The 16,929-nt window shown below is 44.1% G+C and overlaps 1 protein-coding gene across 1 annotated transcript in view; it reads right to left on the bottom strand.

Moving 5' to 3' along the window:
- abhd17c (abhydrolase domain containing 17C, depalmitoylase) overlaps nucleotides 1–16,929 on the bottom strand; it is a gene marked incomplete at its 3' end in the record, with an annotated part of 45,455 nt that overhangs the window by 4,042 nt on the left and 24,484 nt on the right. Inside the window, exon 3 of the mRNA XM_083759278.1 lies at nucleotides 6,866–7,045. Coding sequence (XP_083615404.1) covers nucleotides 6,866–7,045 — 180 coding nt within the window. The remainder of the gene's footprint in view (nucleotides 1–6,865; nucleotides 7,046–16,929) is intronic.

The following is a 16,929-nucleotide window of genomic DNA, read 5'->3' as shown; positions in this document are numbered from 1 at the left end:
GCAAACGTGATTCGGTATAAGAGAGGCTCGTTTTACGCCAGCTAACATGTGTAAGATGCAAGGCACAGTCCTCAACTGTCCCTCTCACTCTACTTTAAAAACGGGAGCGCAGCATGGCACACACGTCCCCCTCTAAAGCCTGATGTCTATTCTCCTCATCACCACGACCACCCCCCCCCCCCCCCCCCCCACCCCCCCCGTGTCCATCAATCATCTCCACAGACTGGCAGCCTCTGGCTTCACATCAACGATCTGCTTCTGTTAAATTAGAACAAAACACAAACTGTCACGCTCAAGGGCCTGTCGAGCATGTCGCCGCATATTAAGGAAATATTTATTTCACATTTTTCATTCGTTTCCTGAGGCCTCATGGAACAGGAAGGAAAATTATTTTCTTTTTCCGTGGCCGGAAGAACAGCATAATTATGCACACGTCACCCAAGACCGGTGATATGTGTAAAGAACCAAATCTGGTGCCCAAACGCGGAATTAGAATCTACTTTCGGGGGGAGCCTGTCGCACGCTGTCGGGGGGGGGGGGGGGGGGGGGGGGGGGGGGGGGTTGGGGGAGATAAGGAGGGAGGGAGAGCAGTAAATTAACAGCCATGTCGTCCTCAGTTGCAACCTCAGGCCTACGCTCCACCCTACCATGCAATCAATGATAAGTCTTTCTGGTTGCCAATTTAACAGCTGCTAGCCAATTTGACAGATGCTAGCCGGGAGGCGAAACCACACAAATACAGGGTTTTTTTCAACGCAGTGGGCCGTGTCTGTAAGTGTCGTCCTTGACCTTATGACTGATCCCAATCCCCTCCTTCTGTGCTGCTGAAAATATAAACTTCATTGATCATTTTAATCTATTTTGGAATCGCTCTGTGAGAGTGCCCTATCACAGAGTGAGAGAGGGCCCTCTCACAGAGTGTGAGAGGGCCCTCTCACACTCTGTGAGAGGGCCCTCTCACACTCTGTGAGAGGGCCCTCTCTCACTCTGTGAGAGGGCACTCTCACACTCTGTGAGAGGGCCCTCTCTCACTCTGTGAGAGGGACGGTAAACAGCAACACGTTAAAGTTCTACTTACTAGAAAAGAAAGAGGCAGCAATGGAGAGTCGAGACCATATCCATAAATTCAGGGGCATACAATTGCGCTAAATACCGTTATCCATGACGGCAGCAGGTTGCTGCCTCCTGCTAGCTGTTGTGCTAAACTAAGGCATCATCCATGCATCACAACCAAAACAAACACCGCTAGGACTAGCTTTGACGGTTGCAACATTTCGTGACTGTGAAAGAGAAACAAGCAACCAGGTCTATGAAAAGGTTAACAGGCCAGATCAAGTCAGAATCCGAAAGTCAGAAAATAAGTCTAAATAAGCAACTAGTGCTGACTGTCAAACATCATTGTCCAATTGCAGTGAGATTAATCTAGATAAAAAAAATTATCTATGCCCACCAGTAATTTTTATATGTTGCTCGATGACACTTTGAGTTAATGCTTTTCCTTCCTCTTTGCTTTTATCTACATTTTATCCTCTTCTTCTCTTTTTGTCTCTGTGTATGTTATTATGCTCTGTAATGTGAAGCACTTTGGTTTGACCTCAGTCGTTAGAAATGTGCTCTAAAAAATAAATAAAAATAGAACACCACCCAAAACTCAATCCTACACTCCACCCCACCATGTAATCAATGACAGTGCGAGGCGAGGGCAGACAGATGACTCTATACCAGCATTGAGCCTCGGCTTGCCTCCTTTTGGCCGTTATTACTCCACCTCCAGTCCGTCACTGACGGACTCATCCGTCTGCACACAAAGAACCTGCTCCTCCTTCAGTTATCCTGTGCCTGTGTGGAGTGGAGTGCTCCTTCACTTATTCAGTGGGGGGTGTGTGTGTGTGTGTGTGTGTGTGTGTGGAGATCATTCAGTGTGGCCAGCCTTCAGTCTGTACTGTGGCTCACAGGAAGGTATGCAGAGCTATATTATATGATCGTGGCTTTATACTCGTTATTTTACATTTTATTTTTTCAAGAATAGCAACAGTCAAAAGGAAGGATTCTTTAAATAAAATAAAAAACATGCATATTACAGGTAGATTATGGTCTTATTTTAAAGCCTGGATGTCAAAGGTTTACTTTGGTGACAAACTGGCTAAGCTTTTCAACGATCACTTCGGTTTCAATCTGACGTGAGGAACAAATTTACACAGTAAAGCTTTCATATGGAAGACTTAAGAAGCTGCATTCAGGTGTCCCCACACATCCTTTAGTAATTCATCTGAACCCCTAATTGCTCCTGATGTGCAGGTTGGTGCCTTGCATGGTTTCCTCCACCATCTGTGTATGATTGTGTGTGAATGTAATGCACAATCTATGTAAAGGTGTGTGAATGGGTGAATGTAATGCACAATCTATGTAAAGGTGTGTGAATGGGTGAATGTAATGCACAATCTATGTAAAGGTGTGTGAATGGGTGAATGTAATGCACAATCTATGTAAAGGTGTGTGAATGGGTGAATGTAATGCACAATCTATGTAAAGGTGTGTGAATGTGTGTGTGAATGGGTGAATGTAATGCACAATCTATGTAACGGTGTGTGAATGGGTGAATGTAATGCACAATCTATGTAAAGGTGTGTGAATGGGTGAATGTACATCTACATTATGTAAAGTGCTTTGGATAAAAGCGCTAAATAAATGCACCATTTACATGCCTCCAACCAGGGTCTCCCAGTGGGCCAAAGATAGTTTTAACTCTGGATGTGGAATACTGAAGTGACTGAAGCCATTAATGCGTCTTACGGTGCATTTACACATGTAATAAGTGCCACATTTATTTATTTTCCATACATTCTCTACGGAGCAGGTGGAACGCCATGCACAGCCTCTTGGGATTGGCAGCGATGCGGAGCAGGCGGAGGAGTCGAGGAGAGATGTAAACACATTACAGCTAAACATTATGCGAAGCGTACTTATAAAGGGAATCAGTAGAGTGGCACGTAACAGCGCTTCAGACGGACATCCTAACAGGACTGAGCAGGGCTTCTCCTCCGCGAACGTGAGTCTGTGTGTCTGTGTGTCTGTGTGCGACCCTGCGAGTTAAGCTCTCTGTCCAATGGTTCACTGTTGTGGGTTTGGGTTCCACAACGTGCAGTTAAAAGGGGGAGGGACCGCTAGCTAGTGAATGTCTGTGCTTGCATGCGTGTGTGTGTGTGTGTGTGTGCGAGTGAGAGAGAGCGAGAAAGAGAGTGTGGGCATGGGGAAATCATGGAATGGTTTTAACTAAGAAAATGTAAAGATATGGCTGTTTCCCTAATTCCAGTCTTAGAAGCTGACTTTTTATTTCACAACATATTCCCCCATTTCCACTGAGATTATGGGGTGGATGAATGTGGCTACAGACCCGTCTTGTCCCTTTCCGTCATAGTGACATTGTCCTGCATCAGATCATGTGCCCCTATCCAAATCAGGTTCTCATTGTCCTGCATCAGATCATGTGCCCCTATCCAAATCAGGTTCTCATTGTCCTGCATCAGATCATGTGCCCCTATCCAAATCAGGTTCTCATTGTCCTGCATCAGATCATGTGCCCCTATCCAAATCAGGTTCTCATTGTCCTGCATCAGATCATGTGCCCCTATCCAAATCAGGTTCTCATTGTCCTGCATCAGATCATGTGCCCCTATCCAAATCAGGTTCTCATTGTCCTGCATCAGATCATGTGCCCCTATCCAAATCAGGTTCTCATTGTCCTGCATCAGATCATGTGCCCCTATCCAAATCAGGTTCTCATTGTCCTGCATCAGATCATGTGCCCCTATCCAAATCAGGTTCTCATTGTCCTGCATCAGATCATGTGCCCCTATCCAAATCAGGTTCTCCGGTAGCCTCTTCACAGACAGACAATGTTCCATTGAGGTGGGTGATTAATGTGATGTAGTCTAATCACATCAGAATAAGTGATAGGAGACCAATAGGAGACTGACCATCTCTTCACCTGGTACAACTCTTTCACTCATTTTGTTAAATGCTATTATTCAAAAGGTGCATTATTATTCAGCATCATATGCTAGCTATCATTTTCTTTTTCAGTTTAAGCAACAACAAATAGCCTATATATATATATATATATATATATATATATAAGACAAAAAAGGGACTCCTGCACATCCAAAAAGACCCGTAGGAGGTGCAAGTCTAGTTAGCAGGCATAAACATCAAAAAAGAGAAAAAGCCTTCCAAGGAAGGGACTGCACACTCCAGGGTGCTATGAGCACCTGACGAAGCTCACGGCGAAACGCGTCGTGCGAATAAATAAGTTTGATGCAGTAAGTTGTCCGTCACTATCCCTGGAGTGTGCAGTCCCTATATATATATATATATATATATATATACACACACACACACACACACACACACAAATATGTTGATGTGGCATATAAAAATATATGTTCATATATTTTAGGAATTATTTTCTAGGGTGGGATGTCGGTATTCCTCTAAATCTATGTTAGAAATGCCAAATAGACATTAATTTCTTCAGCCGCTGCCCCGCTGGGCGGGTGGTGTACAGCCGTACACACTGCGCTACACAGAAGACTGGAACAGGCTTCCACACTGCACAGCTCTACTGATAGATGGACTTAAACACAGAAGACTGGAGTCTGGAACAGGCTTCCACACTGCACAGCTCTACTGATAGATGGACTTAAACACAGAAGACTGGAGTCTGGAACAGGCTTCCACACTGCACAGCTCTACTGATAGATGGACTTAAACACAGAAGACTGGAGTCTGGAACAGGCTTCCACACTGCACAGCTCTACTGATAGATGGACTCCACACTGCACAGCTCTACTGCACAGCTCTACTGATAGATGGACTCCACACTGCACAGCTCTACTGCACAGCTCTACTGATAGATGGACTTAAACACAGAAGACTGGAACAGGCCTCCACACTGCACAGCTCTGATAGATGGACTTAAACACACAAAAACAGCAAGATAGGGCAACGTGGAGTACAAGAGGGCTAGAGGGGTGTGAAAACTTTCTCTCTCACACACACAGGCTAGCCTATACATGAACAAAATGAGGTATCTGAAGGAAAGAGGCAAAACAAATGGAATGGAGACATTCCAGAGGGTCTGGAGATTGAAGAGAACAGAGATAAAGGATAAACAGAGAGGGGGAAGTTGCACAATCAAATGTGTGATGATAACTGACATAGTCAGTCCAGTTATTTATTATGACCAGCACAGATGATATAAGAGGTGCTCAAAATACTCTGTCACTTTCAATGAGTCCAGATCAGCTGTAGTGATTTTAAATTCATTTATATTGATGGAGGGTAAAGGAACTGGTTGGAATAACGTGTTCCTTCCATGCGCTACGTCCAACCAGGGAAACTCCCCCCTGTCAGGTGTAAAGGAGCAACTTGGGACACTCAAGCATGAAGGAAGCATGAGTTCAAGTCCGTTGCTCTCCCCTTGTCCCCCATATATGGGGACTACGCTGTAGGTTGGTGGAGGGTGTGTAGAGCCCAGGATCACATTAGATGATTGACACAGGGGTGAAAAATGAGTTACAAAATCGTGGGATAAAAAATATATATAAAAAGAAAGAAAATCATTTATATTGGTCATTTGGGCTGCTAATACACCTGTTTAATTTGCACCGTTCAGTGTTCAATGTAGTCCTTTCGACCTTTTTTCACTGACTTCCTGGCTTTGCCCTGGGTTGGCTAACAGTCAATTTACTTGCCTGGATTGGCTCCCATAATATAGAGTGGTGCAACTGTCCCATATTCTGTTCTGAACAGAATGGGGACAGTGTTGCACCGCTCACTTCACAGGGGTGTGATTTTTATTATTATTACAGTATTAGTTATTTTCTTATAAAAGCAGAGAGTCTTCTGTTTCATACAGTATATAGTATTTATATGTCGCTATAGGCCTTATTTTGTGAATCTTGAGGAGTTCAGGTCCATGTCTTCTCTGAAGTTCTCTCTGGTGGGCACAAGCTGAATTCAATAACCAATTACTGTCAAACTGTAGATGGGATCAATGTGTACTGTTTTCCTCGTAAAAGTACACATTCAGGGCTTTCATTCGGTGTATAGGATGTATAGCTTATTTATTGTGTTCATTTTTATCTGCCTGTCAATGTCTGTAACTTTAAACCTTCCATAACTCTGCTTGCTGTTCAAGATAATCACTTTCAGGCAAAAGCAGTTGTTGCAAAAAGGTCAATATCTCCAGAATGGAAGATGGTAAAATCAAATTTGATTTTTTATGGGAAATTGAAGTGGACAAGTTCAGCTTTCTTTTGATGTATGCGTGTGCTTCTCGCTAAAAGAGAACATTTTGCTGTGGGCCCTGATTTCTTTTCTTCCCTTCAATGTAAAGTCCATAGCACCACAAGATAGGCCTGGCTGAATTCTGTAGCAGCCAATGTGTTAAAGAGGGCGATAAACCAACTGCTTGTTTAACGTAGTTTAAGATTGTTTAAGAGGAAGATAAACCAACTGCTTGTTTAACGTAGTTTAAGATTGTTTAAGAGGAAGATAAACCAACTGCTTGTTTAACGTAGTTTAAGATTGTTTAAGAGGAAAATAAACCAACTGCTTGTTTAACGTAGTTTAAGATTGTTTAAGAGGAAGATAAACCAACTGCTTGTTTAACGTAGTTTAAGATTGTTTAAGAGGAAGATAAACCAACTGCTTGTTTAACGTAGTTTAAGATTGTTTAAGAGGAAGATAAACCAACTGCTTGTTTAACGTAGTTTAAGATTGTTTAAGAGGAAGATAAACCAACGTTAACGCTGTCTAAGGATAAGGCGTCAAAGCAGGTCTGGACTATAAGGGTGCCACTCACCTGGGGAACGCATCGAAGCAGTAGGTCTTGCGCGTGTCCGGGAACGCCACCCGCAGCCCCGACATGAGCGGGGAGTGCAGAATGACCGCGGCGCACTCGTAGCGCGCTGCCAGGTCCACGGTGGGCACCGTGCCAATGCTCTGCCCGTACAGGATGATGTTCTCTGGAGTCACTCCATACCTGAGAGAGAGAGAGACAGAGAGAGAGAGAGAGACAGAGAGAAAGAGAGAGACACAGACAGACAGAGGAAAGATGGTCATGTTACATTCAAAAATGTAAAGGGTAAAACAAGTCCTAATGTCTTTCCAATGTCCAAAAGGCTTTACATGGCAATCAACCAATCAATGACAATTATGTTTTTCGCCAACTACCTTTTTTCACTGACTAAAACTAAGACTAAATATATTGACAATTTTGTCAAATAAAAACTAGACTAGAAAACTAGAAAATGTTAGGGAGGGACTAGTGGAGAAGAGATCCAGTAGAACTAAATGTTAGGAGGGACTAGTGGAGAAGAGATCCAGTAGAATTAAATGTCAGGGAGGGACTAGTGGAGAAGAGATCCAGTAGTACTAAATGTTAGGGAGGGACAAGTGGAGAAGAGATCCAGTAGAACTAAATGTCAGGGAGGGACTAGTGGAGAAGAGATCCAGTAGAACTAAATGTTAGGGAGGGACTAGTGGAGAAGAGATCCAGTAGAACTAAATGTCAGGGAGGGACTAGTGGAGAAGAGATCCAGTAGGACTAAAAACGAGTCCTCAAAAATGTGCTGTCAAAGCCAACAAAGTTTAAAAGTGGTGGTGTAAAAGGCCATTGTTTGAATAAGCTGTGGAGCCAGAGATACAAGCAGCCAGGTGTTTAGAATCACAGTGTAAATGACGATGGGATGACGGGAGCACTTGGGAGGGTGAGAAGAAACAACAGCTGATATGGCAGGAGAAAGAAGCTAGATAGATGGCAGAGCGGAGATAGAAGAGAAAATTAATTAGAGTTGTTGAGAGGGAGGAAAGTGGCTGGCTGTCTGCGTTGTTGAGAGGGAGAAAGGTGGCGGGCTGTCTGGGTAAACAGGAGATGAAGTGTCAGAGATCAGCGTTTTATTTGGCCACTGTCACTGAAGCAGAGAATGATGATACCCTCCATTATCGGCTGGAGATGACAGACGAAACATCATTAGACAAAACCAGAGAACAACAAGACGTCAGTGAGAGAGACAGACAGACTGACTGAGATAAGAGACAAAAACAATGCAGGGGAGCCAAGGGACTTGCAGGCATTTTCCTCCCAAAACAAGCAACCAAGAAAACATCTCATCCACATCAGATAGTGTCTGTCTGGGCGATATGGGATAATAACTTATGAAGCTGTCAGTGCGCGTTAGCCTGCGTTGTTCTTGACAGCCACGTTTACGATAGGAATGGCGGCTGGCTGCGTCTACTATAGGCTGTTATGGCGGCCGTGAGCGGAGATGATGATGATGCAGGGAGCAGAGTTTAGAGTTTTATTAGGATCACCGTTAGCAGAGCTGGTGCAGAACAGCTAATCTTCTCCGGGGGTCCACACAGAACATAAAAACAAACATGACATTCGACAGGAATGACATTACAGGACAATGATAAACAAGATGATAAAATAAGATATAAATGACAAAGTCAATTTCCCTCCAACAATTTCAACTTTCTCTGATTCCACATTTTCTTGGAAGAGAGAAAAAGTTGGGGCCCCCTGATTGGGCCCCGCTGTTGACGGGGGGAAAAAAAGAGGGCAAAAATAAAAATAATAAAAAGGACCGGTGTTTTTATTTTACTCTTAAAAGCAGAGCGGCCGAAGCTGTGACAGCTGTCTGACTTTTACAATGACACGTCAGGTATGCCCTACAAAATATGCTGAGAGACATGGGAGGGGGGAGAGAGAGAGAGAGAGGGACACAAGTAGAATTGGGGAGTGCATGTGGAGAGAAGCACATTTCAGAATTATGGCTCCCTCCCACCCTCCCCTGGAGCTGTCAGCCACGGGGGAGTCTTGTCTAAAAGGTATGAGGTGGGTTGGTTGGTTGGTGGGATGGTTTTACACACAGGATGGGAAAACATGGTTGATTTGTGACCGACCAAGGGGGGGGGGGGGGGGGCAGGCAGTGGTCAGGGTTCTCAGAGGGCTTATCCCTGCAAGGTGAAGAGGAGATGAAACAGGCCCTGATAGAGACATGTTTCTCTGGACATCTCCCCCGGACTCTGAGCCCTCTGTGAGCCCTCCTGACACAGTGGAATGATACGAGACATGTTTCTCTGAACATCTCCCACTGAGTATGAGGAGGAGGCTTTCTACCCAAAGCCCTGACAAAGTGGAATGAGGGATGAGGGAGTTGCCCATTAGATGGCGCATGTTCAGCATTTGACATCTGACCCCGCGCACACACACGCACCCACACACACACAGGGCAGCACCAGATAAACAGTTTATAGATAATCCACCAAAAAAAACATTCCAACAAAGACTGCTGGCTTTGGTGTGTGTTTTATCGTAATAATACAGTAGCTTTAAGGTACGGCCATGACAACAATGGTAGGAAAAAATATATATATAATATTAATCAGTATTCGGTTTTCGGGCCAACTGTTTCCTGGAAATTCTTTCAAGGTCAGAGTTGACGACATAGTAATCTCCAGCAAAGAAGAGATTACATACAGTATCTTGGCTGTATTCTTGACAGGTGAAAGCATGACAAGGGTAATCCAAAAAGTAAACCAAAGAACAAGATTTCTGGGCAGAACTTCCTCGTTTGTCAACAAAAGTGCTCTCAAGACTCTAGCGGGAGCCCTAATTCAGCCCTACTTTGACTATGCTTGCACCTCTTGGTTCTCAAACATCCCTATGACACTAAAGACCAAGCTACAACTATGACAAGCTATGACAATATTCATCCTCCTTTCAGCCGTACCACTCTTAGCCAGTACTCCATAAAAGTCAGAGGTTCTTTACTCTGGAATTCACACATACTTATTGCCAACTCCTCATCTTCACTCTGTAACTTTAAACATAGATTGAGGGCCAGCCTCTTGAAGCAACCCTCTCCACTTGATTCTAACGTAATGTAGCTTTATTGTGCATACTCAGACACACACACACACACACACACACACACACACACACACACACACACACACACACACACGTACGTACGTACGTAAATAATGTATTTGTTGTTATTTTCCATACCTATGTTTGATTACTTTGTCTTACTATTTGTACATTATCTTTGGTGAGAACAACATATAACTAAGCCCTCCCTGGGTTTCCTTTCTCACCTGCACACACTTCTCTTTCATTGATGTTACCTTTTTCGTACTGTTTTTATTGTGCGAATAAACTAAACTAAAACTAAAAACAAAACAAACTAATTTGACTATTCCTTGGTCTGGGGCCCATGACCCATCTTTTTGCAATCTATTTTAATAGCCTCTGGGTGGCTCCTGGTAGAAAACAGAGTTAAGCAATTTAAATTGGGATTGACGTTTAAAATTGTAAATGCAGCTTTTCCCTCTATGCAACTCTGTACCGGCATACAAACTACCTAAAAAAAGTGAGCGACTCCCACAGCCACAATACAAGAGGAAGCGAGAACAACGATCTGGTTCCACCCACTTTCAAAACAAACATGGGCAAATTCTCCTTCTACAGCACTGCCACCCAAGTGTGGAATGCCCCGTCCATCCCTCAAAAAAACATATCCCTGGCGTCCTTTAAATTTAGACCAGAGTTAAAAACATTCACTTTGAAAGAATATATATTAAAAGATGCGCCACATTTTTACTATTTTCTTAAAATAGCAGACCTACAAGCTCGTAGCGCGCCACTCGGTAGATCTGCTATTTTTCAATAGCTAAATTATAAAATAATTTTTAAAACACCAAAAGGGGTTCCCGCCCAAAATGGGTTAACACTAGGACGTCGGAGCAGCCGTTCTGACCGATTTTGAGATTTTAAAGTTTATTTTCTTAGCCCATGAAGTCCAGAGAAAGTTCCCTTTGCATGACTTTGTCTAAATAAATAAATAAATATTTTTTTCTCCCCATTTGAAACGTTTTGTAAATATGACCTTAGGCATAGATATTCCCCTTAGATAGCATTTCTGTTGGCTTAGATAGCATTTGACACAGACTTATAGCATGTTATGTAGACAGCACTATAATTGTATTGTATATAGTCATAGCACGCCATAGTACATATGTATAGCATAGTAGTGAATATGTATAGTTTATTATGTATAGTGTATGTATAGTTTCATCATATAGATATTCCACTGTTACCTTCTTAGCTTACGCATGTTTCATGATAAATGCTTTTATGTGATGTATTCCCATGCTTTTGTTCTTGCCTAAATGTAAGTCGCTCTGGATTAAGAGCGTCTGCTAAATGCCTAAATTGTAAATTGTAAATTGTATACCTACTAGGTCTGGCTATTTCGGCCAAATCGACCGACATCCCCCTTTCTCCCCCACTCGCAAGTTTGCATGTAGTTTTCGATTGGTCCTAGAATGTCTTTGTCCTCAGGTTTCACGCTCTGATCACCGCCCATTAGCGTGCTTGTGTGTTTGTAAACACAGAATTATTCTACATGGCTATAGTATGGAGGAGCATTTGGGTTATACTTTACAGAAAATAAACAAAACCACGTAGCTACTCGCTCAAATACGCTTCCCAGCCTGGAGAATAGACTTTCACCAACACACAACAGGCTAGAAGCTAGCTAGCCTAGTTAGCTAGCTGTCTGTGTGTTGTTTGTTCTTTTTTTGTGTGTTCTTTTCTTTTTTTTTTGAGGGTGAGTGAATCATGGTGTGTGTGTGATATGAAATGTCCAGTACCTCCCCAGTGCCTCCCCAAGTGCCACCCCAGTGTCTGCCCTGCAGTGTCTGCCCAGTGCCTCCCCAGTGTCCGCCATGGTGCCTCCCCAGTGTCCATCATGGTGCCTCCCCAGTGTCTGCCCAGTGGCTCCCCAGTACCTCCCCAGTGTCCCCTGAGTGCCTCCCCAGTGTCCCCCTGAGTGCCTCCCCAGTGTCTCCTCAGTGCTTCCACAGTGCCTCCCCAGTGTCTCCCTGAGTGCCTCCCCAGTGCCTCCCCAGTGTCCCCCTGAGTGCCTCCCGAGTGCCTCCCCAGTTTCCCCCTGAGTGCCTCCCCAGTGTCTCCCCAGTGCCTTCCCAGTGTCTCCCCAGTGTCCCCTCAGTGCCTCCCCAGTGCCTCCCCAGTGTCCCCTCAGTGCCTTCCCAGTGTCCCCTCAGTGCCTTCCCAGTGCCTCCCCAGTGTCCCCTCAGTGCCTCCCCAGTGTCCCCCTGAGTGCCTCCCCAGTGTCCCCCTGAGTGCCTCCCCAGTGTCACCCTGAGTGCCTCCCCATGCTCCCCAGTGTCTCCCCAGTGTCCCCTCAGTGCCTTCCCAGTGCCTCCCCAGTGTCCCCTCAGTGCCTTCCCAGTGCCTCCCCAGTGTCCCCTCAGTGCCTCCCCAGTGTCCCCCTGAGTGCCTCCCCAGTGTCCCCCTGAGTGCCTCCCCAGTGTCCCCCTGAGTGCCTCCCCAGTGCCTCCCCAGTGTCCCCCTGAGTGCCTCCCCAGTGTCCCCCTCAGTGCCTCTCCATGCTCCCCAGTGTCTCCCCAGTGTCCCCTCAGTGCCTTCCCAGTGCCTCCCCAGTGTCCCCTCAGTGCCTTCCCAGTGCCTCCCAAGTGTCCCCTCAGTTACCCTCACCTCTAACCCTAACTAAAAACTACGTAATTCGGGCTTTCATTTGGTATATAGATCGGTTGTGTAGGCCCTCTCTACGAAACGGTATCAAGTGAAAAGGAAATGTCAGGAAATCGGTTTATAGTGTAAAAGATTGGATATACGTCGTTCAAATACGGCCGTTAGCACACAACAGGCTAGAAGCTAGCTAGCTAGCTGTCTGTGTGTTGTGTGTTCTTTTTTTCCCTCCACCCCTCTTTTCTTTAAATCATAACTCGCTCATTTTTTGCTCATTTAAAAAAATTCAAAATACCATGTAAACTACGAAATTTGGGCTTTCATTTGGTATATAGATCGGTTGTGTAGGCCCTCTCTACGAAACGGTATCAAGTGAAAAGGAAATGTCGGGAAATCAGTTTATAGTGTAAAAGATTGGATATACGTCGTTCAAATACGGCCGTTAGCACTGTTAATTCAACATCCGGTGAGGGGAGGATACGGATCGTGTATGTATTGTGTATGGAAATCAGCGCATACAGTGGGTGGGCTTTAGACCGGATGTAAGCCTTGCACACTAAATAGAAACCAGGCATGTCACATTCTAACTTCATTTCAGTTTACCAAACTATAATTATAGTGACTGTGTGAGCGCACGTTATTGTATAACAGCCAGAGCCAGGCACATTGCTCAGAGTCAGACGAAATACGATAGTTATATATTGTCATTTTTATATAGAGGAGGAAACATTATAGGCTACGCGTGTGTTATCGAACACAATGCACAATGTACTGTAGGATGTAGCATTCATTCATATTATACACAAGTAATTTAATTGAAAACAGCCTTTGACTAAGAAAGGAAAGAGGTCGCGATATATTGTTTCCGTTTCGGGAGAAATAAAGTCATTGCATGACAACGCTTTGTGAGCTGGCAGATGAGCCATTTTCAGGGGGCCACCATGATCAAGTAGAGTGGGGGAGAAAGGGGGACGTCGGTCGATTTGGCCGAAATAGCCAGACTGAGTAGGAGTGAATTCTTTTCAGACATGCTAGTGTTAAAACAGACCTGAAAATCTACCTTTCATCATGCCAAAGGGAGAGGAAATGTTTACCCCCCCCCCACCTTAGTGACCTCCTTATAACCCTGTCTTTGTTCCCCAATATTTTTGGTATCATTACCTTTTACGATGATTAGATTTTTTTATTTTCTTTGTCATGATTATGAATTAAATACCCAGGACCTGAATGGAAACAAGACCACAAGGACTTTTTTTCTCGATGATCCCATTGGACGTGTTTGACTGTACCCTGTACTGGTTTACATTTCTGTTCGACTGTACCCTGTACTGATTCCATTTCTGCCAATAAAGTATTCAATCAATCAATGAAAACTGTCTGGGCACCTAGGCTGCCAAGCCAGCCGTACGGCGTGCCGCGGGTTCGACTCCCGAGCCCGACGGCCTTTGCTGCGTGTCACTCCCCGTCTCTCTCCCCCATGTCCTGTCTAATTACTGTACCCTATCAATAACGGCAAAAAACAATCGTGATATTTGCCATTCAGATGCATGCATAATGTCCGGTAACAAGGTTACAGTTACCAACATTTTGTAAGCACTCATGACAGCAACCAATCACAACTAAGATCCCTCAGCATAAATGAAATCCTAAACTCAGGGGCAGTAGAACCAACGTGGAACAATGACAACGGCAATTATCCACCTGCTGACAGTGGTTCTCAAAGTAGGGTCCGGGGACCCCCAGGGGTCCTTGAGGCGGTTCCAAGCGATTGATAGTTAGGAACCAAATGGACCCTTATCTGTCTAACTCAAATAGTGTACAAATGGAACCAAATAACGGGTCAATTTGGTTCCTCTGAGTTACATTGACAGTAGGTGCTTTTCCATCAAGAATTCTCGAAAATGGGAAGCGAGTAAGTAAGTAATTCAAGTAATTCAAACTAACTCTATAGCTGTAACTCTGTCTTCCCTGGGTCTCCGCCGGCCATGCGCTGCCTGGTCTTTAATATCGGCGTCAGTGCCAGCCTTTCCACAGCCATCCGAGGGGAAATCAGATGGTTTGGCCCAACATGTATTGTGGTTAAGTAGAGTCTAAAAAAGATTAAGCTAGTCCACTTGCCCTTCCACTTCCCTTTCCGATGCCTGATTTATACTCGCAGGGAAAAAAAGAGAAAAGAGTGGCTATTTTTGGTGCGAGATATAAGATACATGCATCGTTGCAGTGATATCAGTCATTATTAAAGACAGCCCATGCCAGCCTTTGAGCGTTTTTTGCATATTTTAAGACCCACAGAATATTTAGCTTCCATGACAATGTGCACACAGCTTAAAAGTCAAGATGACTCACGAGACTCAACAGAAAACAGAGAAAACTGTATTTTTATAAAGCCTTTAAGCTTACGCTAAATCAGCGTAGTTGAAAATGAAGTGTCAATGTGTGGACATAATGAATGCAAGCCATACCATTAAATATAGAGTTCCGTGATTCCCCCACCCCCTCCTAAAACATGCTCATCAGGTACTATGATTATACTAGGAGAGATGAAAGAAAAAAATGTGTACAAAAAGTGTTAAAATGATGTTTTTGTGTGACCATCCCATTAATTATGCCTGGTTGATCCACCTGAAATGAAGCCGCGCCCACAGCTGTTGTAACGATTTTTTTGTAGCAGCCGGCTTATGTCCACACCCAGGCAGCGGGGTGTTCTTCATTGCGTCGCATTCCCATCAAAGTAGCCTATATCAACCTTCTTAATTTGCTTATTTTAAGGTTCAAGGTTGTTTATTAGTGTCCCCGAAGGGCAAAAGGTTTTACAGCAGGTCATAAGGCTTGAAACACACATAAATACATCAATCAACCAAAGTTATTGCTGCTGGTCGCAAGCGTGCGCTGCGCCCGGTCTACTTGCATCTTCAGAAAAGAAAAGAAAAAGGATAGGGGGGTGGGGGGAGGCAGAGTTTGGGTGGGGGGTATTGACAGAGAATAAGAAGCAACACTGTATTAAGACAGTATAATATGGTGCAATTGGAAATATGTACTTAAATTGTTAATATCTCAATTAAAAGGGGGGAGAGAGAGAGAGTGCGTTTCAGCGCAGTTGAAAATGAAGCCTGATGAATTAATTAATTAAGTGTCAATGTGTGGACATTATAATGAATGCAAGCCATACCATTAAATATAGAGTTTCCGTGTGTGGAAAGGTAAAAGAGGGATGTTCAAATCAGCTACGTTTCCCCAGCTACGATGGGGAAAGAAAACGGCATCTAAAAACGGGGGTGCCAGGACGGCCAGCTAAATGGACAGAAGCAAGTGTTTGATGTGAGCAAAACAACTTATTCTGGGCTAATCGGGGGAGCCGATCGTAAAACTTTAGGGAGAGCAAATTCTTTCTCAGGGAAAGAGAAACATTGTGTTTAGTGAAAACACTTGTTCAAACACTTTGAGAGTACTCTGAATGGAAATGGAAATCTACTGAGTGATCTGTGTGCCAGTGAGAGAGAGAGAGAGAGAGAGAGAGAGAGAGAGAGAGAGAGAGAGAGAGAGACAGAGGCAGAATGAAAAAAGAAATGGAGAGAGAGAGAGAGAGAGAGAGAGAGAGAGAGAGGCAGAATGAAAAAATAAATGGGGAGAAAGAGAGAGAGCGAGGATGCCATGTTTCCATATGCAAACTCGGGTCATCGTGAAGAGTCTTGTGCACACATCCAATTTATGGAGCACTTGATGAATGGAAACAACATTGGGCCTAGCACGACATGGCAACCTTGAAGTCAATGCCAATGCGGATCTAGCTTCAAGTATGAGGGGTAATGGAAGGGCCTTTTTCAGCTGAAAAGCATTCAACGCAGCAGCAGCAATAGCAGCCTATTGGAATCACAGATCAATACCCTTTGCCAGTAACACAATACAGAAAATACATGTTTATTCAAAAGTCGAGTTCACAATAATGGAGAATGAGACGATGACTCATCCCAGTCCACGACGGAAACTAAAAGCCTGGTTCATTAAAATTACCACCGCTGAAGTGCCCTTGAACAAGGCATTGAACCCCTACCATGAAATGTTCTATGAGCAGGGCCTGGCTGTAAACAAGTTCTTGAGCTTAGTCCAGTTACCCTGGGTAAACATTGGGTAACTTTCTTTCTTTCTTTCATCATGACAAAAGACTCAACATATTATTGTTATATGTTATGATCTATTAGAGACGTTAATTGTTACGGTTAAACGATTAATCGCTGATAAGAGATTCTTCAATAAAACATAACAGTTCTGTGGTTCATTAGGCGGTTTTCTTGCGGTTCTATCATTAGCCTTCATCTCCTCCAGGCTGGATTACTGCAACGCAC

The sequence above is a fragment of the Protomyctophum parallelum genome (genome assembly GCF_964188405.1).
Source record: "Protomyctophum parallelum genome assembly, chromosome: 2".
Taxonomy (NCBI): Eukaryota; Metazoa; Chordata; class Actinopteri; order Myctophiformes; family Myctophidae; genus Protomyctophum; species Protomyctophum parallelum.
This window is presented reverse-complemented; position numbering and strand designations above follow the sequence as displayed.